General features: G+C 40.2%; 1 protein-coding gene across 4 annotated transcripts in view; it reads left to right on the top strand.

The window, feature by feature from the left end:
• Window positions 1-25,329, top strand: part of il1rapl2 (interleukin 1 receptor accessory protein-like 2) — a 486,207-nt gene that overhangs the window by 455,872 nt on the left and 5,006 nt on the right. For 2 of the 4 annotated variants that reach the window (XM_026186343.2, XM_026186326.2), the window contains exons 10-14: window positions 14,588-14,728; window positions 15,507-15,567; window positions 16,893-17,005; window positions 24,381-24,526; window positions 25,137-25,214. In XM_026186343.2, the coding sequence (XP_026042128.1) occupies window positions 14,588-14,728; window positions 15,507-15,567; window positions 16,893-17,005; window positions 24,381-24,526; window positions 25,137-25,214 (539 nt within the window). The remainder of the gene's footprint in view (window positions 1-14,587; window positions 14,729-15,506; window positions 15,568-16,892; window positions 17,006-24,380; window positions 24,527-25,136; window positions 25,215-25,329) is intronic. The other 2 variants (XM_026186354.2, XM_026186335.2) reach the window with 1 other exon arrangement.

A 25,329-nucleotide genomic window follows, 5' to 3' on the forward strand; every position in this document is an offset into this window, starting at 1 on the left:
CGCAGCGGGAGGCCGAACGGGGCAAGGAAATAGAGAATAGGGCCGAGGTAATAGATGCAGACAGAGAGATAAAGATTAGGAAGGTGAGGGGTGACTGAGAGGATTGGGAGAGATGAAGAGAGGAGAGACACACAGAGAGGGGGTGGACTAAAAACAGGCCTTTCTCTCTCCCCGTCTGACTCCTGCTGGATGCCTTGGGTGTTAAATCTATCTTACTATACTTAACTAGCACCCCAGGGACGGACACACACACACACACACACACACACACACACACACAGGATCACACAGACACACACCTCCAGAGGAGGTCAGAATGAGAACTGTAGGGCCCTCATCACTTAACACTGTAATTACCTACAGGAAGCTGTGTGTGTGTGTGTGTGTGTGTGTGTGTGTGTGTGTGTGTGTGTGTGTGTGTGTGTGTGTGTGTGTGTGTGTGTGTGTGTGTGTGTGTGTGTGTGTGCATATACAAAAAACGTATACACATATACTTTCCCCTCATGGGAGGCATTAAGTTGAATGGGATTGTTTTGTCAGTGTGTGTTCTCCCAACACACACACACACACGGGCGTGTGCATCAGCACAGCATGAAACCTGAAGTAGGTGTATGTACATGTTGAAAGCGTTCTTATCAGCTCTGCCTACAGGAGCAACCGCACAAGCAGCTGCAAATGAAGTCGAGGTATTCGATATGTTGGCGTGCTCTGTTCCACAGCACGCTCACACCGTCTTGTCTGTTTGTTTTCTTTATTTCCTCTTTAACCCCTGGCTCCAAACAGTATGGCACAAAAAATGGTATGCAGCCATTTTTTGCACTTTCCACATCTTAGTTGTCCCAGAGCTCAAAACTCTTTCTTTCTCAGCTTCTCCTCGTTCAGAACTCCCGCTCTGTAATCATCTAGACTGAAAGAAAATGAACAAAAGATAACAGGTTTAACCTGGATTTAGCTCACTACGTACTTCAAGAAAGAAGCTTTTCCTTATAGCTCATCACCTGTTGGGAAGTTTTTAACTCGGGCTTTAAACCAGGTTTGTCAAAGTCATTTTACATCTCAGGCCACATGTAGTTTGATCTGAAGTGGGCTGGACCAGAGAAACTTACCTTTTACTGAAGTAGTTTACTTGCACATTTAATTCCTGGGATATCCTAATATAAGAAAAAGAAGTGAAATTTAAACAGCACTTCTTGCTTTTCTCTGCATTATAAAGAAAAGCTGCAGGTAATGAAAGAAATCTGTCAGCACAATTCTTTGGGCTTAAATTGTAAGAACTTAATGACCAGAATGTCTTTGTGAATACACAGAAAATATCCTGTTTTATTTATTTTACAGTGGAAACTATATATGCAAAAAGACATTTCTATAGCAGAGGAAAAAAAATGGACTTTTTCTGTCGTTAATTTTTTTATCTATTACTTCATTGGTTCATACAATATGAATTATTGTTGGGGAGGTTGTTATAACTAGGGCAAGTTATGAAATGTATGAAAATACAGTTAAAAGTCCTAAATTTATGTCCTCCTTCACATTTTCCGAAGATATCAAGTGGACCGGATTGTCTTTATTGGGCCACTTCTGTTCCCCGGGCCTTATGTTTGACTCCCCTGCTTTAGACAATGTCCCAAACAGCTAAAATAAGGTCTCAGTTCCTGACCTCCATCATCTCCTCTGTCATGATAGTTCTCCATATTTAATTGCAGAATGGTTATGAAGGTTATAACTGTTTAAATGAAACTGCGTGTCCGTGTGCCGCTCCATGATAAACGAGGACAGCACTGAAACCCGAGCAGCTGGCCTCAAAAGTAGCTGAGACTTGCTGTTTAACAATATGCGGAAATTAAGTCCGAGTCTCGGGGTTGACTTGTATAGCAATTAAACTAATAACCACTTCTGAGTAAAAAGAGTGTTTAAAAATGACCAGTGCCTTTCTTTGAGCAGACAGATCACTGCAGCGCTCTTTTTCTCGGTCTCTCGAAAACAACAACAACTATAGATTTGAGTTTATTTAAAACTCTGCGGCTCAGCTATTAACCACAACCAGAAACAGAGAACGTTAGTCTATTTTCTGCTGCTCTGTGTTGGCTTCCTGTATGGTTTTGGGTTTATTTTGAGGATTTTCTCCTATATGCAAAACCCCCTACAGCAAAGCAACAGCATCCCTTGTTTACACTTCCATCTTTTAGGAAACCACAGTAAAGCTTTTTTTAACTTCTTGTACGCTCTGTTGCACTTTAAAAAAATGTTATTATTTATTGGGTTCATTCCACCTTTTAAAAAAAGAATTTAAATATGAGAACTCTGTTTGATTACATCCTCTCTCAGAGGTCTTTGAGGTCGAATTAGTTTTTAGCCCACTTTTATCAGTATTAATGTTGAGGTTTCTATTCTTTGGTAACGTCCTGCGTAGGGATGGGTATTGATAAGATTTTAACGATTCCGATTCCATTTTCGATTCTGTTTAACGATTCGATTCTTTATCGATTCTTTATCGATTCTTATGTTTTAAAAAGGAGAACACTAAAGTCGATTAGCTTAGAACTTTGTTTTATATCTTCTCTTTGAACAAGATAGAAATTTAGGAGTAACATGGCCTTACAAACCCAACAGTGAGATCTTAAGAGATCCACAGCCTACGGCTCTTCGATGGGGTGTCACAGGGTCCCCAGGAAAAAAATTGTAAATGTAAAATAATAAAATAAATATTCTCCTGTAGCAATAACAAAGTGTAACATAAATTATTCTGTAGCAATTACACAAGAATATCCAGTAATGTCCTGCCTACAATTAAACACATTCACTTACCAAAGTGAAATCGAGGGCATCTGCTGTGGCAAATGGGTGCAAGCCTTTGACCAAGAACTTAGTCACTGCTCGGTGACATTCGTCTATCCTGGCCTGAAAGGAGACGCTACCGGTAGACTGCAGCGAGAACTGCCAGCATCTGAGCCAGACTCTGTCTGTGTCTCTCATCGTGGTCACCTAAATGCACAGTAATGGCAGGTTTTGTAATAAGGCAGATCGCGCTAACATAATATGCACTGTTAGTTGATTATTTACCTGCCGCATTAACGGGAGAGGACGTGCAAACATTACCGCTGCTGCTGGGTTGAGATTCACGAGTCCGGAGCGGAATTAAAAACACGACATTCATTTAAGGTCATCGCGTGTTTTGTGAGCAAATGCTTTTGCATATTCGTAGCGTTTCCTCCCTTAAATGAAATATCTACTTTGCAAGTATTCCAAGTTGCCCTGTTGTCATCCGTTCTCGTAAAGTATAACCAAACTTTTGAGCGTTTGAGCCGCTTAGGCGCCGTGTTTCCTGCCAGGTAAATGACGCTCCGCAACGTGGTGACGTCATTCGGGGCGACTGGAATCGATAAGGGAATCGTTTGCAAAAATGGCAAACAATTCCAAGGAATTGAAACAGTGGGAACCGGTTCTCAACAAGAACCGGGTTTCGATACCCATCCCTAGTCCTGCGTTTATTCCCCTGTTGGAGTCATAAAGACGAACTGCGCATAAGTAAATAGTTACTAGTTTGAGCCAGAACCACCAGAGATTTGCCAATAAATGGTTAGTGCTGAACCAGTCCTGTATCCTCAGCATTTATTGTAACAAACTATGAACTGGAACGTTGTAACCAGCTGGATGTTTGTGTGAAAATGAATTTGGTTTCAGTTCTAAGCAAATATAGCTTTAACCTAAATTAATTGTGTTTGCTCTTTATTCTTTTTTTTCTTCCTGGTAAAAGTGAGTTATTCTTTCTCACTTTCGCCAAGTGCTTGCTCATGGGGGTATCCTCTGATTGTTGGGGTTTTTGCTGTATTACATCCCCAATCAAAAGTTTAAGACAGCTTGGAAAATGGCAAAAAAAAATCATATTTTCATGGTTGGATCTTAAAAAGATTCCAAGTCGAGCTTCAACTTGTAACAAGAAGAACTGGGAGTGAGACAAAACTTTTTATTGAAAATAACACTTAAACTGAAACAGGCTGTTTTACAGCTGATCCAAAGTTTAGGACCACACCTCCAAAAAATTTCGTAAACCCCCCAAAACAGAAATCAAAGTTCAGACATGAACTCAGTGATGAGGAGCTCCACTGTTATTGTTGATCACTTCAATAATTCGTTGCGGCATGCTTGATGTAAGCGTTTCCATGAGGTGAGCGAAGTTTCTCCAAGTGTTGAAGACGGCCGCATGAAGGGCGTCTGCTGTCTGGAACTGTCGTCTGTTTCTGTAAACTTGCCATCCATCCCCAAAGGTTCTCAGTTGGATTTAGATCAGAGGAACACACAGGATGGTCCAAAAGAGTGATGTTACTCTCCTGAAAGAACATTGTGTACTGTAGCGTTGTCCTGTTGAAAAACCCAGGCGTTACCACACAGACGAGGGTCACATAAGAGAAGAAAACTCTCTGCCACCTTTCAGTGTTGCATGTTTGGTGCAAATGGTTGATTCTGTGGTGTCCAAGGAGACGAGGCCTTTGAAGATGTTTGTTTTTGAAGCCTTTTGTCAGGATGAGGTCGTAGACGAAAGAAGGAGGACCCAAACGCTGGACTCACAGGTAGGTGAAGATTGGTGTTTTATTGTCAACGGAGTGAACAAACAGAACAGAAGTAGGAAACGGCTGGCCGGCTGGACGACTGACTGAATGGATGAATGAAAGACTGACTGACAACTGACCGGCTGACCTGACGGAACTGAACAGAGGACAACCTAACAGCGGCGAGAACAACATCACAATAACATCAATGACACGACATTGGACTGGTTGAACTGAGGGACATAAATACACAGGCTGAGTGATGAGAGATTAGAACCTGGTGAGTACACAGCTGAACATAATGACCTAATGATAAACGGGAAGAGGACGGAACATAATGCACATGGACCAAGGCTAACACAATAAAACAGGAGGTGAAGCAGACAGAATATAAACAGTGAACATGAACTAAGAATACTGGGTCAAAGACCCAGAAACCCTGACACCTTTCAGTCTCAGATGCCATCTGATGGTTATAGGGCTGCAGTCGGCACCAGTAACTGCCTTAATCTGGGTCGAGGATCGTCCAGTGTCTTGATGGACAGCCAATTGGATCCTCCGGCTCAGTGCTGGTGAATTTTTTTGGGGTCTTCCACTTGACGTTTGTTGTTCCATAACCCTCAGGATCATTTAAGAAACTCCAAATGACTGTCTTACTGCGTCCGACCTCAGCAGTGATCACGTGCTGTGAGAGACCCTGCTCATGTAGTTCAGCAACCCGACCACGTTCAAAAAGGGAACATTTTTTTCCCGTTGCCATCAGAACGTCATGACAGTGTGACTACTGACAGAAAATAACAATGAATCCACATTTTTGCACAGATTTGGCCTTTTTAAGGCATATGGTCCTAAACTTTGGATCAGCTGTAAAACAGCCTGTTTTAGTTTGTTTTCAGTAAAATGTTTTGTCTCGCTCCCATTTCTCCTTGTTACATGTTGAAGCTCTACTTGGAACCTTGTTAAGATCCAATCATGCAAAATAGGAATTTTTTTTTGCCATTTTTCAAGTGGTCTTAAACTTTTGATTGGGACTGTATTGTAGGGTCTTAACCTCTCAGTAAAAAGCTTGTTTGTGATTTGTGCTGTATGAATAAAATTGAATTGAACTAAATATTTTCATCTGGCACAGACTTAATTTTAATTATTATAATAAAGGTTTTCAGGTCTATGTTACATTGTTACATACACTGTCCTCTGCTGTAAAGCACTTGCCATTTCTCATATGAAAGGCATGAAATAAGTAGTAGCTCTTAGGGATTTTCTTGTACTGAAAATTCGTTGACATTAACTATATTCCTTTTGCACACACTGTGACTTACTCACTCACTGGTGCCAGTTCAAAGACAGCTCCATCTGTAGTGTCATTATTTTATTTAACTTGGGGAAGTTATAACATAATAAATTGCTTGATTCCGTTTTTGGATTTTACATCTAAAGGCACTATACTTTCTGATTATAATAAGAGATAGAGAAACTGCTGACCAAAGGTTAATCATAACTAAAATGAAATTAAGGTCTCTAAGGGAATATTTAAGCCTTTTAGCAATAAATCACAGCGCTCAGTCTTTTAAGAAACATGTCACACTGGATGAGGTCATCTCTGCACATCAGATGCCAAGTTCAGCACAAAACACGAATATCACTTCAGTTTGCCCAAAGAATATATAATATGTGTTTATGCATAAAACACTTATATTACACTGAGCCATTGTAATCAGGAAACCTGCTGATTAGCTGGACATGGATGTTTTTGCAGACATCTTTGTGGACTGTATCTGCTGCAACACTGAAGCATCTTTAGACTCCCTGGTTTGGTTTTACAAATTCATGCACTGCATCAGCTTAATTTTTTTATTTTTGTTGGCTTGCACAAAATTTCTTTGGATGCTCATTTTTAAAGGCGCACAGGAGGCTAAGGTGCCAGGCTCTGACTGAACAGAGGTTGCACACAGAATTCGAAGCAGAGTCACAAATTGATTCAGTTGCTTTTAGAATTGGTACACCTCTCATTGCTGGGCCTTAAAAGCCTATTAAAAGACTACAAAGGTCACAGACACAATCAAGATGTCATATTTTTCCCTAAACGTTTAACCAAATGCAGTAAACAGGTGTAGTGATGCACTAGATACAGTGTAGGAAATTCTTATTTTGTCAGTTTATAACTTTTATGTAATGTGTTTTTTGGGGAGTATGATGATGTTCCATCTCTCACCATTAAAATAAAACCAGCATAAAAATTAGAGACTGTTCAGTCCATTGTAAGTGAGCGACCTGACAAATTCAATTCGTATGTGCTCAGCTGAACTACAGTTAAAAGAAGAAAAACAGCCACAAAAACAGAACTGTTTGTACAGTCAGTAACTATCATCCTTAGTCCGACTAAGCAGACTTATTTATAATTCCCACTTCAAGTCAGGGCTATTTAAAAGTTCGCTAACAGAGCTGACTGTTCCAAAGCCTCCTGCCCGAAGCCTCGGAGCTCATAAGGTCACATTTGGGTGCCAGAACTCGACATGACAGCCTAAACAAAGCACAAGTTATCTTAAGTTAGCGCAAGTTATCAAAGCTTGATTTCCTGCACTGAGTGTGTGTGATTGAATTAGGGTGTGCTCTCACTCTGCAGTGACCCAAGGTAATGGGTTGATGCATCTATGTTGCACGCATGCACTCACATGGACACGTGCACCTACAGTACACACACCATCCACATCTGCTTATTGCAACTGACAGAGCATAAAGAGCTGCCTTCAGCACCGTGACGAGAGTCTTACTAGAAAGAAAAAAATGGAGGCAAGGAGGGAGATGGCCGGAAAGATCGGGAGGAGGATTGAGAGAAATGACAAACTGGAGGATAGATGGGGAAAGACATGGACTTAGTTTCTCAAATGTCACTCAAGGGTTTGTTCGGGGGTTGTAAGGCTTTGAGTTTGGGCTCACCACAGGCTCCGGTTTGACAGGATTGAACATGGATTTATGGATGAGGAAGGGCAACAAACTCCAGACTTTCCCTTCAATCGCCTTTCCAAATTTGATATCATACTGTGTCCCTTTCCTTTTGTAGAACACACTTTTTTCTTTACAGTAGGCCCATTTATTCTGAAGCTTGTTTACGTGTTCATCAGATACTTTCCACTCCACCTTCATGCCATTATACATCTTTATTTGTTCTGTGCACTAGCTGCTCTAGCTATTTACGGCTATTGTCAGGATATTTCAACTCAGAATGAGACTGACGCTGCATTGGGATGGTAGCCAAACTCCATGAATATGACTAATGAGCAAGAATTGAAGTTGTCTTAATCTAACAGTCAAAGCAGCAACGCTCAGGTTTAAAAAATGAAGCCAAAGTGAACAAACACAAATTGCAGTTCCTGAAGTGGCCACTTGAGTTTGGATCATGCATTTCTATCTGATCTTTAAGTGATGATGTGATGGATTCTGCTTCCGGGTCCAAACTACTGTGTTTATTAAGGCTGTTGGGTTTTTAACATGTTTTTAATATTTTGTATCTTGTTCTATTTAATCTCAACAAGCCCCTAAAAACAGTCAGTGATCACTGTCAGCCTCTGTTGGTTTTTATTGCTGCTGTTCATTTTAAAGCTCAGTTTTTAAAACCTTATGATGTAACTCCGTCTGTCTGGTCCGTTTACAGCATCCTGCCATGCGATCGCATTTGTCCCTGACCACCAAGAACACTCATGTTAACTTTTATCGAGTGGAAAAAGTTAGTGTTCATCCTCCAGCTTCAATGTGTTTATGCTAACCATAGCTGTGTCGCTAGAGAGCACGTAGCACATCATTATATACCAGCTAGTCCAACTTCAGTAACCCTACAAACGTCACTGCTGTTTAGTTTTCTGTCTTCATTTATGTTGGAAGTGATAGCAGAGCTGTACGTTTGAATTCTTTCAGAAATCTCTGTCAGAACATGCTATATCATGTTTAGGTGGAAGCTAGTGAGCTAACTTCTAACTCTGTTAATTTAATTCTGTAATAATCCTGTTTTCATGGATGCCTGGACGTTAAACTTAATTGTTACACCTGGTAAAGCAGCAACACTGATCATTTTATTAAAGATGAAAGAATTTTAGGTTTTAACTCTCAGTGATGCCGCAGTGTTCATTTGACTTAAAGACCTGAAGCGGAGTTTGGACCCGGAAACGGCTAACGACGTCAGACTTAAAGACCGATTGTAGCACATGGGGGTGTAGCTGATCTCTGTCTATGTGCCCTTTGTTGATTTGGTTAGCCCCTTTTTTCTTATTTTTTTGTTATCTTTTATATACAGTCTGTGCAGTCTTTATACATTGGAACCACTGTATATAGACTGTATATAGACCACTGTTTCTGAGGCAGAATACAGTATCTGACCTGTCTGCACAGAGAGCCTTTAAAAACCTGCCTACTAGATAGAATATTACTATAGGCTGTACTAATTCCAGAGGCAACACAAGGTTTGAGTCTTTAAACACTTCATGGGTCCAAACTGAACAATGGTGTGACAGATGGTGTGTTTGGAGTCCAACATTCAGATTATTTTTTGCTATTAATAATTGTTGTTTTAGACATAATACTTTAGCAGCAAATGCAAAAAGCATTCCTGTCAAAGCCAGATGAATGAGATAAAAAACAAACGGGGAGAAAGAAAGCAAAGGCGGTGGATGTGAATGAGCTTTCAGTGCAATAGCATTGGGCTGTAAAGCCCGAAGAAGAGAACGAGAGTCTGAAAACTTATGTTAAAAAAAGAAAATCTTTTATCATATTCTTTCCTTTACATGCAGACACTGTCACCATTACAATTCCCAATTCTTTTTATGCCTAATAAGTAAAAAGCATGCTTAAAAATCCAACTTCAAAATTCTGCACCCATTTTCCTGTGTGCTGATATCAGGAGACGGCAGCAAGTGACTCATTACTAATGGAAAATATCTGAGAAAGATAGATGAAGGGGAGCCAGTGGTGACAGAGTGGGTGTGGGGGGTGCAAACTGAGAGAGGAACACAGAGCGAGGAGATAGGGATAGATATGGATGAAGGCAGGAGACAGAAGCAGAGATTTCTAAATGTGACTCATTACAATGAAGCAATGTGAGTTAACTTTACTGTAGAGAAAATATTTGGCAATTACTGGAATTTCACTATTTTTCTTCCCGCTCTTAGACCACCACCCCTCTACTCCGTCCCCCACTCACTGCTGTCCCTGCTCTGTCTGCTGTTAGGCGTATCTAGTGAAGGTAGTGTTTGGCTGATGGGAGCAGAAGGGTTAGAGAGACGTCTACTGGTGAAATGTGGTAACTTCAGCTGGTTTATTAACTGTAGTGGTGAATAAAAACAAAGCTGCATGGTGGAAGACTTTAGAGATGAACTGCACCAGTATGTCAACAATATTTCAGAGCAGATCTTGTGTTTTATAAATTTATCCTTAAAAATAGCCTTTATTTTGTCATGCAATTGCAAAAAAGCATGACTTGGCCATAAAATCAAGAAAGCAAAAGAACTCAAATTGAAAAAAGAACTGAAAATCGTGCGATAAATACATTCCAGTTACAGCTAGTGAGGAAAATACAGAACTGCCAAAGCTGGAATTTAACGTCTGAATCCAAACGAACATTTGCAAAGAGTTATTCGAAATCTGGGAAATTATGCAAATTATTAACACATCTAGGATGACATGTTTAGTAAATTTGACTAAAAAGGCATCACAATTATATGCAAAATAACATTAAATTCATTAAAGATTAATGCATCTTACAAATCAGTGTAGAAAGCATCTACAAACAGGCGCTCTCATTTTATGCTCTTAATAAGAGTTTTAACCCTTTCAGCATAGTGGTCACTACAGTGGACAGCTATTCAAAGGCTGTTTTCTTGTATTGGGGTCAGTGTTGATGGGATACTTGCTCATAAAACACTACCTTGGACACTGATGCGTCACTCCATACCTGCCACCCACTGGTCAGCCAGTGGACATGTAAAAAAACCTCTTATGTTTAAGAAAAACATCCTGATTGAGGTTGTCATAATTCATGCATGAAAGGGTTAAATGTGATATTGTGTGGTTATATTTAGCTTCCAGGGTTTCCTGCAAAGACACTGCTTACAACTGAAATCAACAGATCTTGAACGTTGTATTTTTTTTATACAATTATTATTTCTTCTTGAAAATTCTCAAGCGCTGCTATTTCTTGACATTTTAATCATGTCAGTATTATACAGTATCCCAGATGTTCAGCACAGGAATGCATCCTGCAGGGTCACACAGATCTTATTGAACATTAAGTAGAAAGTTTAGACGACTTACTGATGAAGTACATTTTGCTCGTGGCACTTTATCTTTGCATTATCATGATCCCACATTGCTTCCATTTCTATTATAAATGACCTCAGTGTGTTTTTATTACAGTCAAGGATTTTTATCAAGTTCTCAATTTCTGATCACATAACTAAGAAAAATGTACTACTCTATTGTTTACAAAAGGCACAATAGTACAGTACCCTGTAAAGGTCTTACTAAGGTTATTAAAACATGTGCAAACACAGAGACAGTTCTAACAAGCTTAAGTCTTAGATAGTCTTCAGGAATCGTTCTCCAGGCTTCTTGAAGGACATTCAAAGCTCTTCTTTGGATGTTTCTGCTTTTTGCTCTGTTCCCTGTCCAAAGGATCCCACACTGCTTCAATCATGTTGAGATCCGGGCTCTGTGGAGGCCGATCCATGAGTGACAGTGCTCCATGGTCTGTTTCTCTGTCCAGTTATGCTTTTACTGTATTGGCAGTGTTATGGATCACTGTCATGTTGAAAAAATGAAGCTGGTGTCATTGCATGGTGGATCAAAATCTGACAGTATTTTTCTGCATTCATAATTGCATCAGTTTTAAGAAGCTCCCCAACACCACTTACTGAGATACAGCCCGAAAGACAAAGGCAGTCTCCACCATGGCTGTAGGCATTCACTGGTGTACATCTTTCCTGATCTCCATACATACCGTACTCATAATCATTTTAATCAAAAATTTCCCCATTTGGAGTCATCACTACATTATACCTACTGTCTGATTTTCAGTCCAGTTCTTGTGTAAGTCAGCCTCAGAGTTTCCTCCCTGTTTCCCTTCCTGAAGAAGCGCTCCTTGACAGCCACCCATCCACTGAGACCATTGCTGATGAAGCTTCAGTGAACAGTAGATGGATCAGCTAAAGGGTCAGATGCATCTCTCAGGTCCTGTGTCAGGTTTTTGCTGGATTTCTTCCTGTTTTTTAAGAACATGACATTCGCATGCTGTCTGTCTGCTGTGGATAGCTTTTCAGACCTGCCACATCTTCTTTTGTCCTCCTCTTGTCCAGTTTCCTCATTTTTTTTGACTGCACATCATGTCGAGATGTGCCAGAGCTGAGAGCTCTTTGGGAATCGTGTTGCTTGTGAAAAGATTTTGTTTTATATCTGTTAACTTAACTCTCTGGTTTGTCAAACCATCAATATTTTTTATAGATTCAGCTGAACAAAAGTTGGGTTTTTGCAACAGCCTAAAGATACTATTTAAAATTGGTTCTTTTGATAAGTTTTATATTATGTGCAGAAACAACCGACGCTAGTTTATCCCTAGTTTGTCCCTAGTTTGTGTTTGTGTTTAATATCCTGATTACTGTATTAACCCAAACACAAAAAGGTCAGAGAAGAAGACAAAGACGACAACATATTAACTGTTAAATGTTCTGTTTAAATATTCTTGTTGTAGAGTTGTTAAGAATAAAACGTCGAGCATGTGCATCACAGATATGATCACAGGGTCGTGTTGTTCTTCATTTAGCCAATTATATCTGACAGTTTGGAAAAACAGGTAGTGTTGTGTCGCCAGGCAGTGTCTGATATGTTAGCTTAATAGTTATAATGACAGACTAATACTGTATCGTCAAAACCGAGAGCCACTTACTGAGAGACACCAGAAAATATTAATTAGGGATTTTAGTTTAGTTCAGACAAAACTACGTGTACTGCAGTTATTATTGGGTGCAATTGTTAATGTACTTTATGTTGAATTTTAACAATGGACTCACTTACCCTCTACTATAGTGTGTGCTATTCCTCACCATGACTTGATAAATCCATCCAAATAACTGTGTGTGTGTGTGTGTGTGTGTGTGTGTGTGTGTGTGTGTGTGTGTGTGTGTGTGTGTGTGTGTGTGTGTGTGTGTGTGTGTGGTGTGTGTGTGTGTGTGTGTGTGTGGCGGGTACACTAATGGATCATATTTCCCATGGTGTCATTCACCAGCCGTGTTCCATTAATCTTCCATGCACTCATATTGCCTTGATAGTACTAACATCCATTCACACAACACAGTCTCAGCTCACACAGGTGTGTGCCCGACGCGCTGCTGTAATTTCACCTGTTTCTCTTTATCTGAGTGGTGGACTTACTTTGTAGTCTGCAGTTTGGCGAAACACAGCATTACTGCATGTTCAATATGGTGACCCTAAAAAATTAACTAACTGCAACCAGTGAAAACATGCACGCAAACTGTAAAACGTGCACTGATGACTACTTACAACTATCAAACCTGCAAAAGTGTGGCAGTGCGAGTGTTCTCTCGTGTGTACCGAAGGTGGAATTATTGTCTCTCTAGCCTTGTGAGCCTTTACTCTTAAACAAGGGAAAATCTTTATCTGAAAACGTGTTTTTAGTTTGCCGTTCACAAATTCAATATTTTTCCTTCACTGTCAGACTGTCAAATGTGGTTCATGTGTTTGGAAAGCTCGACCTTTTCTTAAACATAACCAAGCAGGTTTAAGTAAGCAAACTGCAAATAAAAGCTAAAAAGGAAAAAGACCTTCTGAAAAAAAGCTTCTCTAGTCGATGCATGTTGTGAAAAAAAAACTATTTTAAGCTACAACTACGAAAGCAGCAGCAGTAGTTCCTACTTCTGTGTAAGTTTATACACAGTGGATTGTAGTAGCTAACATCTCCATCACCTGAAAGTAGCCATATTTGAATCACTACATGCTGCACACAGCTTTTATACCATTTCCAAAGAGCAAAATGCTTCACAACTTTTCATCTGTTGCTGGGAACACTGGGTGGATGTAAAGTGGTTACATGATAATTCACTATGAACCTGCCAAAAGTCAAAGACTGAGTGCTTAGAGAATGTGCCACTCAACTGGGGAAGTCATTGTTGTGAAAGTCTTAACTTTGACCCAATGCAAGGACTTCTGCATTAAATAAAACTCAAAGGCTGACGTCTGTCTGCTAACATAAGTGTTAACATCTGCATGTGTCTACCTCGTCCCTACCACAGCTGCATGAATGCATTGAATGAGCTACTGAAGTGCTGTAGACGACTCTGTTTTGAGAAATGTAAAGCCAGAGATATCAACAACCTTGCCCTACCTTCAACACCAACCAGTGGCAGCAGATGGCCCCGCCCCTCCCTGCACCTGGTTCTGCTAGAGGTTACTTCCTGTTAAAAGGGAGTTTTTCCTTCCCACTGTGGCCAAGTGCTTGCTCGTCGAGGGGTCATCTGATTGTTGGAGTTTTCTCTCTATTGTAGGGTCTTTGTTAATTTATTAGCTTCTAATTAAATAGACCGCCAGATGATTTTGTGACTCTCATGTTAGCGCATCTGGTCCAGTGTGTTTCTGTGTGCATTTGTCTTTTTCTGGGCTTCATTGGTGTGGTTTTCTGCGCTTTTTTTTTTGCAGGCCGTTAATAACGCCTCTAAATGCAGCTGCGAGTTATCAAAAAACACATTCAAATGAAAAGCTGATATCAGCATTCTGCATGTTTGTGTGTGTTTGTGTATTTTGTGTGAGTGAATGAGTTTCCAGCTTCACTGCCGATTTGGAAAAATGTGCCAATCTGAAGATAATTGAAGTAAGATTGTTGTCAAAGCAGTCAGATGTGAGCAGTTTATTTAAAAAAAAGCATTATCTAAATATGTTTTGAAAAGCTCTGAGTTATTGGGGGGGAATTTTGTTCTTACATCAGTTAGTATTCCTCCAAGCAGACTGATCACTGATATAAATTTGTTGCTGTGTATCTCTGGCAGATATGTACCGTCTGGAGTTAGCTGGAGGCCTTGGGGTCATATTGCTGCTGCTGGGAGTCCTAACCGCACTTTATAAATGTTACAACCTGGAGATCATGCTCTGCTACAGGAGACACTTTGGGAGTGATGAAACTGAAGATGGTAAGCTATTTTGAGTGCTCCCTTTTTCTTCAGCACACTGCAGAAGGGGTCAGACAGGTATCAGAGCGCTGAGCGGTATCAGCATTGATAGGAAGATCAGAGAACTACAAACATGGAGCAAAATGAGAGTTAGACTGTTGCTGCGAATGAAACAAAGTAAAGCAAAGGAATTATGCTATTGAAGTAGGATTTTCCTGTAGGGCTTCTACACATAGCATAACACAGACTGCAGGATGAGTCTCACAGTACAACACTGTACAGCACATAAGATGCACAAGCCTGTAGTGAAGTCAAAGAAGGCAATTAATAGAAACAACAGCAGAGTAAATGAAAATGTGTTTTTCTTTTTTTCATCTATTGATGGAATAAGGAGCTACTTGTGCAGCACTTTTAAAAAGTTACACTGACAAAGCAATGCAAGATCACTCCCCGAACAAAACAGCGAAACGGCCAAAAGGAAAATTATAAAGATGTGAGTTTGTAGTATTGATTTAAAGTATTGATTTCAAGTTTAGGTCCTAAAGCAGCTGGATTTTCTTAGCCGTGCATTCACAAGTACAAAACATGAATTACGGTTTTCTCATCAAGTCTACATGTATTGATGATCAGGAGCTGTCTGCTGTCTTTTAGTGCAATAATTACACAGAAACTGCTAACATATATATACTGTATGAAGCACTGTACTCACAGAAAGACGGGGAAGCCTTGTTGATTGATTTGTCAAATCTTCCAAATACTCTTATTTACTGTCCCATGCTCTCTCTGTCTCTCTCCACAGATAATAAGGAGTATGATGCCTATCTGTCCTATACTAAAGTGGACCTCGACTCATTGGGCAGGTCAGGTTTCTTGGATGTTTTTGTGCAGTGCTGTGTAAACAGATTAGGCGCTAAACTTAAAGTGAGGATTGATACAAATGAAACAAATATCATGTTCAGTTCCTTCAAATAGCAGCAAACACAAAATACTTGAAATCAAATCAGCATTGCCCCCTTTGACCTGCAGAAAAGCTCTGATTGTCTCTGATGTAGAGATACATAGAGAAAGCGAAGCTGATGCAATAGCGCCTTTATCCTGCAGGGGGATCTGTGAAAAGACGCATAACAAAGGGATTACCTTTGCTGAGGAGTTCATGGGCTCAGTGCCTTTGTATAAGTCATATTTAAAACATTACATTCATTTCATAAATTATGTTCTCTTTTGGAGTCAAAGATGATGATGAACTGTTGTCATATAAGCTGTCCTCAATTTCTCAGTCATATCTTTCCTCTCTGGTTTCAAAAAGCTAAGAAAAAGCCACAGGTAAGGCTTCAGTAACCCCTAGATGATGCCATGGTGGCTCAAACTAGCTTTCATATATATATATATATATATATATATATATATATACACATACACACACACACTTCCTGTGAGCATAGTTCTTTGCTTCTGTGGTTGAAACGGTTTAGACAAACCTCCCTTTTATATCGAAGCGTGGCAGCCACATGAAAAGGACTTGCTAGCCAAAATTTTGTCTGGGCTACAGACATGTTTATTAAAATACTACTTGTTGTATTGTTAGCAGTAAGCCTGGTCATGTTAAAAATCAAAAAATGAATAAATAAATTCATAAAATGTGCAGATGTTTGATATTGACCAAATTAAATGCAAAAAACTAAACCTGACAGCCCTACAGTGAGGGGATTGAGAGGCTCCGTTACTTTGAGGAAAGCATTCTGTTGGCATAGCTTCAGTTTACTTGTCACCTCAGAAGGAAGGCTCACCGTGAATCAATACAAATTTGCTCAAAGCGTTCACCTTTACACTCTGATTAAACATCTCTGTCCTGATGGAAGTGGCTCCTTCCTGGATGACAATGCAGTGATCTGCATGCTGAGAAGAAAATGATGTAATCACGTGCTACAGTCTTTGTACTCACAAGATCAGCTACGAAGATGCAACACGTGCTCGTCTGCACATCAAATGAGGGAATATCTTCTGGAATGTAGTGCTCCATCTCTCCTGTGGAGTTTAACAGAGCAGGGCAGCCCACATCTTTACGATGGGTTCCCCTCTAATTTTCCACCTGTGTGCAGGCGTTTGTAGTTAAGTGCATTCGCTGATTGATTTGTCTGTTATCTGATTTTGAATTTGGAGCCATGTTTGTTATTCCCTCTCCCAGCAGGACGAGCAGCGACGAGGAAACATTTGCTTTGGAGATCTTGCCGGATGTTTTGGAGAAACATTATGGATACAAGCTGTTTATACCAGACAGAGATTTAATACCCAGCAGTAGTAAGTATAAATCTGTGTATCTACCTACACACATGCACACACACACTCTCTCTCTGTGTAACTCCAATCCCCGCTACCCAGAATTCATCTCTCTGTCAGAATAAATAAGAACATATGTGGATCTTCATCATAACACACTTACAGCCACACACGTATCTATGTCAGCTCTCAGATGTACGCCACATGTACCACATGCCTTACCACAATTTCATTTATTTGTTCACAAACACACACGTACGCACACACGTGCATGCATGCTTGTACCCTCTCACAATTTGTCATCATTTCTTGGCTCCTGTGTCACTCTGTCCAACTGGAGGGGAAAATATGCTGGTCAAACCTGGCACATTCACAAACACACATATACTGTATTTATATATACAGTACATATATATATATATATATATTAGGGGTGCAACGATACACAAAATTCACGGTTCGGTTCGATACTTTGGTGTCACGGTTTGATATTTTTTCGATACAAAAAAATGTTCATGCCTTTTTAATTTGTCATTTATTAAAATTATAAATATATATTTTAACTCAAAAGTACAGTTTTTAAATTTAACCCTAACCCTTGTGCGTGTTTTTTATTTTGACAGCGAATGCGCACCTGCGGACCACTTATGTGCAGCCCTGGTTATTTAGCTCATCATATTGCAGCCACAAAAATTCTTTTGTCCATGAAACCATAAAGCTGCACTTTCTTTTTGCCTTATAGTCTGATTTGTCATAACTTCTCCGTTTTGTGGTAAGCTTTTCTTTGGCTGTCACTTCTTCACCCCGACCTGTCTTATTTGGCTCAGCAGAACTAAAATATATATACTGCTACTTTTACACACGGACTCACATAAGCTCAGCGATTCTCTGCGCGATCAACCTCTCACATGTTTAAGCTTGCTGCGGGAGATTTCACTTGTCATGTTTGCATAGTAAGCTAACGATTAATAAGACGATGTCAGAGGAATTGGTGCACAAATTATCATCACTCACAGATCAGTGCTGTCGCTCTCTATACACAGTTCGCACGATTGCAAAGTGAAAGCAAAAAAACAAGCGCAAATTCAAACGCGACTTCAATATGTCACATATTGACAGTGGCTCACCGATGCCAATGACATAATTACCCAGCTACATTTCTGAAAGAATGCAAAAGCATTGACATATATTTTTCCTACAATAGCCCGACGGGCAGGGAAGAGATAGATTTTGGTAGCCCGACTGAAAAAATCGCTAGCTCCGGGACGTCGGGCTAGCGATATTGCAAGCCCTGTATCTGATTGAGGAATCACTCATCTTTGGAAAAGAGAGTTTATTACAGAGAAATGCCTCTTTCCAAAATAAAAGCTATACTATCCGCTTCTTCTGGGCTATATTCTCAGCAGCATAAGGAGAATCATGTGCTAACAGCTGTCTAAATGACTCGGCTAAAGTTAGTAGCATGCTTGCTTTTTTTTGTCTGCTTCCACTTGTCTTTGCACTAGGATGATGTCGGCGTAAATGTGCAGTCATATTCGTCGTGTTCCCACTAGTGCTTTCAGGTTAATCTCGTTGAAATGACCTTAACGCCACAACACGGCAAATCTCCGTTAACGAGCTACCGCCGATCGCTCCGTGCATGGGGCTAGACGGCCAACACGTTAACGAGCTAACTGCGCTAACACACTAGTTCACACCCATGTAATTGAGCATTGCGTGGCACATCCATGTTTTACTTTAGTCCATGACTCGCTTACCTTCAGGGTCATACGTCACATGAAAACCAAAATAATTCCAAACGCCAGATCTGAATGAGGTTCAATTTGCCTGTTGCAAGGAGAGCTTAACTTCTGTCTCGCTAGCTTGCCCTGCGCTCTTCCTTCTGACTATGCTGTCTGTGTTGAGCGCTCAGTGGATCTGCGCTCGACAGTGCAGCCTAGGCGGAGTAGTCGAACACAGATTCACTGAGCGCTCAACACAGACAGCATCGTCAGAAGGAAAATTGATAAAATAAATTACAAATGTTGTATTGTTCGATACATATGCGTACCGAACCGAAAGCACTGTATCGAACGGTTCAATATCGATACGAATATTGTTGCACCCCTAATATATATATATATACATACACACAGTGTTGGTCAAGTTACTTGAAAAAAGTAATCAGTAACTGATTACTGATTACTTCCCCAAAAAAGTCATCCCGTTACTTTACTGATCACTTATTTTCAAAAGTAATTAATTACTTAGTTACTTAGTTACTTTTTAAAAACACGATTTACAACCTGAATAGGTGATAAAGGATAGATCTTTCAGCCCAATTCTACTTTTTCTGCATAATCCATCATACAAAATGTAATCAAATGGAAAAGTCTCTTTTTTTAACTTGTTTTGTCAGTTTTAATCTTTTAACTTTATGCATCAAGCAAAAATTTAATTATATGCAACATTCTCTGACTTGAATGAATTAGTTTAACATTTAAAGCTATTTTCTACACATTCCAGCACATAAAATAAAATATTTTTTGTGTTTACACTCACTCTTTCAAATAGATGCAAGTAAAACACAGCAGAAAATAAATAAAGTCAAAGACTAGCGGTCCTTTTGCTCTGTTTTCACCTGTAAAGCAGGACTGGCGTAGGCGGAGGTTTACCCTGGTGCAGGTGTGCTGCGGTCAGTTGAAGAATCCGCGAGTTTCTCTGTGAGTTTCCCATTACGTCGTTGCGCACTCGGTGCTTGTTTGGAAGTTTAGGGGTTTTTTTCGCTGTAAAAAGAAGTTTTCTTCCCACGCACAATGGACACTAATGTTTTTGTCACTTTTTATGGAATCAAACTCAAAGTAAGGTCAGTACTTCCACGCTTTAAACGCTGCACGCTCATACTCTCTCCCACAATCGATATGTGATCCATTGTTGATCTGCACACAGCTGTTGTCACTAACGGCGCACTCGCTTACGTCACTGTCGTGAGACATTCTCGCAAAAAAATCACGGTTTTAGTAACGCAGTAACGCAGCGTTCCTACGGGAAAGTAACGGTAAACCAATTACCGTTTTTGCAATAGTAATCCTGTACTTTACTCGTTACTTGAAAAAAGTAATCAGATTACAAGTAACGCGTTACTGCCCATCTCTGTGTATATATATATATATATATATATATAGAGAGAGAGAGAGAGATATGGGGGAAGCAGACCAGAGTAGCAAGGGAGTGTGAACCTTAAGGTGTGAAACAGCTGTGTACTGCCTTTTGTTCCTGAAGAAGGTATTTAACTGAGAGCCATGCTAGACTCAGAGAACTCTGCTGACCGTCTGTCCCGCGGACATGCAGGGGCTCCATCAGGCTTGATTGTCTGCTGTCTTTGTGTGTTTGGATTAAAGAATGTTAGCTACCGCTCACCGCTCATTTGCAGGCTTTATTTAAGTGGAAAATTTCCACAACAATATATATATCTCTCTATATTTATAGAGATAGATATATAGAGATATAGATATAGACACCTCAAACAATGTGGTAACATGGCACTAAATACAACTGACGTCTTTTGTAGCAAAGATGTGACTGTCATCAAACCAGGATGTGGTGCTCACACAGGTATTGTTAATAATATCTGGTGCAAAGCCCATAAAAACATTTGTGTCGTTTTGGGTAGCATGTGTGAAACCAATCTTGCACTTCCAACACTCTGACCTCTCTTATGAACTTGAGGGATATCCCATTGTTAATCTAGATGTCAGCCCGCCTTTGCAGATATAACAGCTTCACCTCCTCTGGGAAGTCTTTCCACAAGGTTTAGGAGTGTGTTTATGGGATTATCTGATTGTTCTCCCAGAATTGTATTTGGGAGGTCAGACTGGTGTTGGACGAGAAGGCCTGGCTCGCAGTCTCATCCCAAAGGTGTTTTTTCTGGTTGACCACAGAGGTTGGGACTCTGTGCAGGCTAGTCAAGGCTTCCACACCAAACTCACTCATCCATGTCTTTATGGACCTTCCTTTGTGCAGAGTTGTGCAGTCTTGTTGGAACAGGAAGGGGGCATCACCAAACCGTTTCATCAAAGTTGAGAGCATGAAGTTGTCCAATATGTTTATATTAGCTTGTAGTTAGGGCTGCATCAGCTGACCCCGAATCGACCCTTAGATACGTTGGAATAGGCCTAAGCTGCTGGGGGCTTCCCCTCTGTGTTTATACACCCCTCTGCACTTAATCACTAGTTCACTAGCTGGGACAACATCCTTATTTTAGGTTTGACAGCATTTTTATTAGATAATGGTAGATGGTTGAGCATGAAATGAGGCTGCGGTTTGGAGAGTGAATACATTCAAAGGAAGAGGGCGAGTGGGGCACGAAAACAAAAAATGAACAATGTGTAGTGCTGGGTGGGTCATATGAACCAGAAGTGTTCAATATGTGTCCTTAGACATTTTCAGCCCAGAAAGTTCACTCAGTCATTCAAGGAAACTGAGCACTAAGTCAGAAGGAGAGCAGAGTAAGTATTGACTTCACCAAGTGGCCAAAAACATGGTTACAAATATTACGATCATAGTCTGTGTTCGTATGTCTCTTCTATATCTCCGCCTAGACTCCTAAAGTAATCTGGATAATTAAAAATATATTATCAACATTTTTTTTATGCATAGAATGTTACATATAACAATATAACACTCAAATTCATACAAATGATATCTCAAAAAAACATCAACATTAAACGTATGTCTGTGAAGGTTCTCAGTCATCCAGGTCATCGTAGTCAAAGAAGCTTGTAAAGAAAAGCGTCTGGACTTCTTTAAGTTGCTTGAAGACGTTTCACCTCTCATCCGAGAAGCTTCTTCAGTTCTAAGGTCAAATGGTGGAGAGTCCCAGATATGAATTCGCATGATAAGGTGGGGCCAGGTTTCACAATGAACTCACCCGAAACTCTGGCTGATTGGGACCCACACCCAGTTTCACATCTTGGCTCAGGCGATTAGAGGATCATCAGGGGGTCCTTTTGTCCCTCTTTGGGGGGAAACTCCCACTAGGTTTATATCTGGGACTCTCCACCATTTGACCTTAGAACTGAAGAAGCTTCTCGGACGAGAGGTGAAACGTCTTCAAGCAACTTAAAGAAGTCCAGACGCTTTTCTTTACAAGCTCCTTTGATCAACATTAAACATGTACACTGTGGTTTGTTAATGCTAAATAATTTTTATTGCTGTGGTACTTTGAGGAATGTGTCATTCTAATTATTTTAATAATACGTTTTTAAATAAGTATTTATTAAGCAGTGTCCCTAACACTGCCTCAAACTGACTGCTTTGTCTTATATAATGAATATGTAGCTTTCAAAGAAAAACCTAAAAGAGCACATCCTGCAAAGGCCTCTCTAGACCAGTATGGAAGCAAACTGGACAGTCCAATTAAAGGTAGTATAAAAATAAATAAATCTAAATAAATAGGATATTAATTCTAATTAGTAATGTCTGAGGTCTCTGAGGTCTAATGCGTGAAATAAAGTAATACAGCTATCATTTCCTGTGTATTAGCATTTTGGTACCAAAATCCCACGTCTCCTTGTCCTCAAAACATCAAACCAAAAAATATACACCAACTGAAATAACCGTATAATGTGGCACAAAAGACACATGCTAATATGTGCTCTTTGAATTATTTAACATTTTCTCCTAAAATACATAAATATGTTTACTTAAGTATGGTTCATAATGAAAAGCCACACTTTACGTGACCTTAGCTAAAATTATGCCCCTTCCCGACGCACCCGGCAGACGAAAAAGTCATATTTCCTGTGTTTGCCCTGAAAACATCCGAAAAACAAATATCCCCTGTGCATATAACATGTAACTTTTTCCAGGTTTAAATATGCCTACACTGAACAAGAGTCTTTTCTTTGGTAACCAAAGCTGCTGAAAGAGCAGCATAGCAATGCGACCCAAAACACACCATTCAATTATTCACTCCACTTAACCCTCTGAAATGAACAGGAGAGCGAGAAATAAATAACAAGGAACAGAAAGCAGTGGGTACAGGGTCACTGGTTATTTTATTAATTGATTTACATAATCCTCACAAATGGGGGAGCAGGAAGCAGTCAAGGGCAAGAGAGAGGCAAGGAGGTGTTAATGTGAGAGGGAAAATGTAAAAAAAGAGAGGCAGAAAGGCAAACCAAGAGAAACAGAAAAGAAAGAGAATGAATTTGGGGATGTACTGTACTATTTGTGCCCCTCAAATTGAGCGTGAAATTGCAATGTGTTGTTGGAGAGTCTGTCATTAATTTAGTTAGCAGAGATGGAGAAAGAGAGAGGTATTTAGACGGGGTGGGGGGAGCCGTGGTTCAATGAACACAAAGTTTTCATACTTTTTCTGTAACTACAAATTTTAGAAATAATGAGCAATGTGTTCCAAGAAAACACACACACACACACACACACACACTGTTGCAAAAAAGTAATTGGGTTGTTTGTTAAGACAGGTTTTCACTGGGTTTGGCGTGGAGGCTACTCTAATGCTGAAGCATAGTAGCTTCACCTCATATTAACTCACCGTCCACATCCCATCACCTGCCACTTCTCCTCATCAACTTCACATATTCCTCACTTAGTTATAAGTAACAACCGGCGATGGTGGCTCAGCACAACTCTGATCCCCATTTAAGAGCTGACTGCATCGTGCTGTGTCAGAGCCAAAGTTCTTGCACAAGCATTTCTGTCACTCCGTTATATCCGCCCGTCACTCACCTCAGGCATGTATGGACGAATGAACTTGACACATGCAGGAAGCGGGGGCAAGTGTTGCTGTGCGAGATGTTTCCCTTACATACTGTGATGGTAATTCACTTCTTGCCTCCTGCTTTGTCTTCGTCAAAGCTGCTGGAGCTTTCCGTGTAATCCAACAAGAATTAAAACCTCTCAGTAATTCTGGAGAAAGAAATGCACGACTGTTACAGGATTAGTTCAGCACTGACAATATTAAGAGCAAAAGCTTATTAACCTGCTTTTTTGTCACTTCTGTTTTGGCTCACAACAAAATCTGGAGACACAGGAAACTTGGTATTACACCATCATGTGGATATTCATGGAAACTTTTTAGTAATAACAGAATGAAAGGAAAAGTTTTCTTTTTCAATTTCAATTCAATTTTATTTGTACAGCGCCAAATCACAGCAACAGTCGCCTCAAGGCCCTTTATATTGTAAGGTAGACCCTACAATAATGCATACAGAGAAAAACCCAACAATCATAAGACCCCCTGTGAGCAAGCACTTTGGCGACAGTGGGAAGGAAAAACTCCCTTTTAACAGGAAGAAACCTCGGGCAGAACCAGGCTCAGGAGGGGGTGGGGCCATCTGCCGAGTTGTCCCTTCTCTATTCATTATTCTTACTCTCCATGTGTCTCTCCCAGCCTACATTGAGGACTTGGCTCGTAGCGTGGAGCAGAGCAGACGTCTGATCATCGTTTTAACGCCAGAGTTTGTCGCCAAAAGAGGCTGGAGCATCTTCCAGATAGAGACACGCCTCCACTCCATGCTTGTTACTGGGGAGATCAAGGTATGAATTCAGAGGTCAACGGTAAAAATCTAGAGGACAGACATTTTTCCAACTTGATTGCATTATTATTCTTAACAGTTTGAAAAAAGAAGGCAAGAAGACTTCTTTAGGTTTGTGAAGACCTTTGACCTCACAAGAGGTTTCTTTAGTTAAGGTGGAGAGTCCCAGGTATTTAAACGCTAGCTGTGGTTGTTGGCCCACTATTGATCATGTGAGTCATCAGATGAATTAAAGCCAAAAATAAGGATAAAACCACTGTGGGACTGTCCCACCCCATCATGTGACCTATTGAGGTCGTCTGAGTATGATTTGGGTGTTTAAGCATCTGGATCTCAAAACTTCATTGCAGGTGGCTGATAACTGAGAGACGACCTCTACTAGGGGTTAAATACTTGGAGCTGCCCACCTTTTGTTTTTAGAACTAAAGAAGCTGCTTGAATAAGAGGTGAAATATCTTTACAAATTTAAAGAAGTTCATTCACCTTCTGTGTTCAAGCTCTTACTACTACCATAACCTGGATTACTGAGAGCCTACCCGGACATTGCATTATTACATATGGAGAGTTTTGTTGGCGAAGGTCTTCTGCTTAGAAATCTCTCCGTGTTCTAGGTGATCATGATAGAGTGTGCAGACCTGAAGAATGTCATCAACTACCAAGAGGTGGAGGCACTTAAACATACCATCAAGGTATACAGAAAGAGCGGATGAATGAAAGGATGGAGAGTTTATGGGGTGACCTGAAGAGTTATCACCGGCCAGAATGGCAAAATCTTTTTTTTTGTAATTTGTCTCCTTCTCTTCA

The sequence above is a fragment of the Astatotilapia calliptera genome, chromosome 2, assembly GCF_964374335.1.
Source record: "Astatotilapia calliptera chromosome 2, fAstCal68.1, whole genome shotgun sequence".
Classification (NCBI taxonomy): Eukaryota; Metazoa; Chordata; class Actinopteri; order Cichliformes; family Cichlidae; genus Astatotilapia; species Astatotilapia calliptera.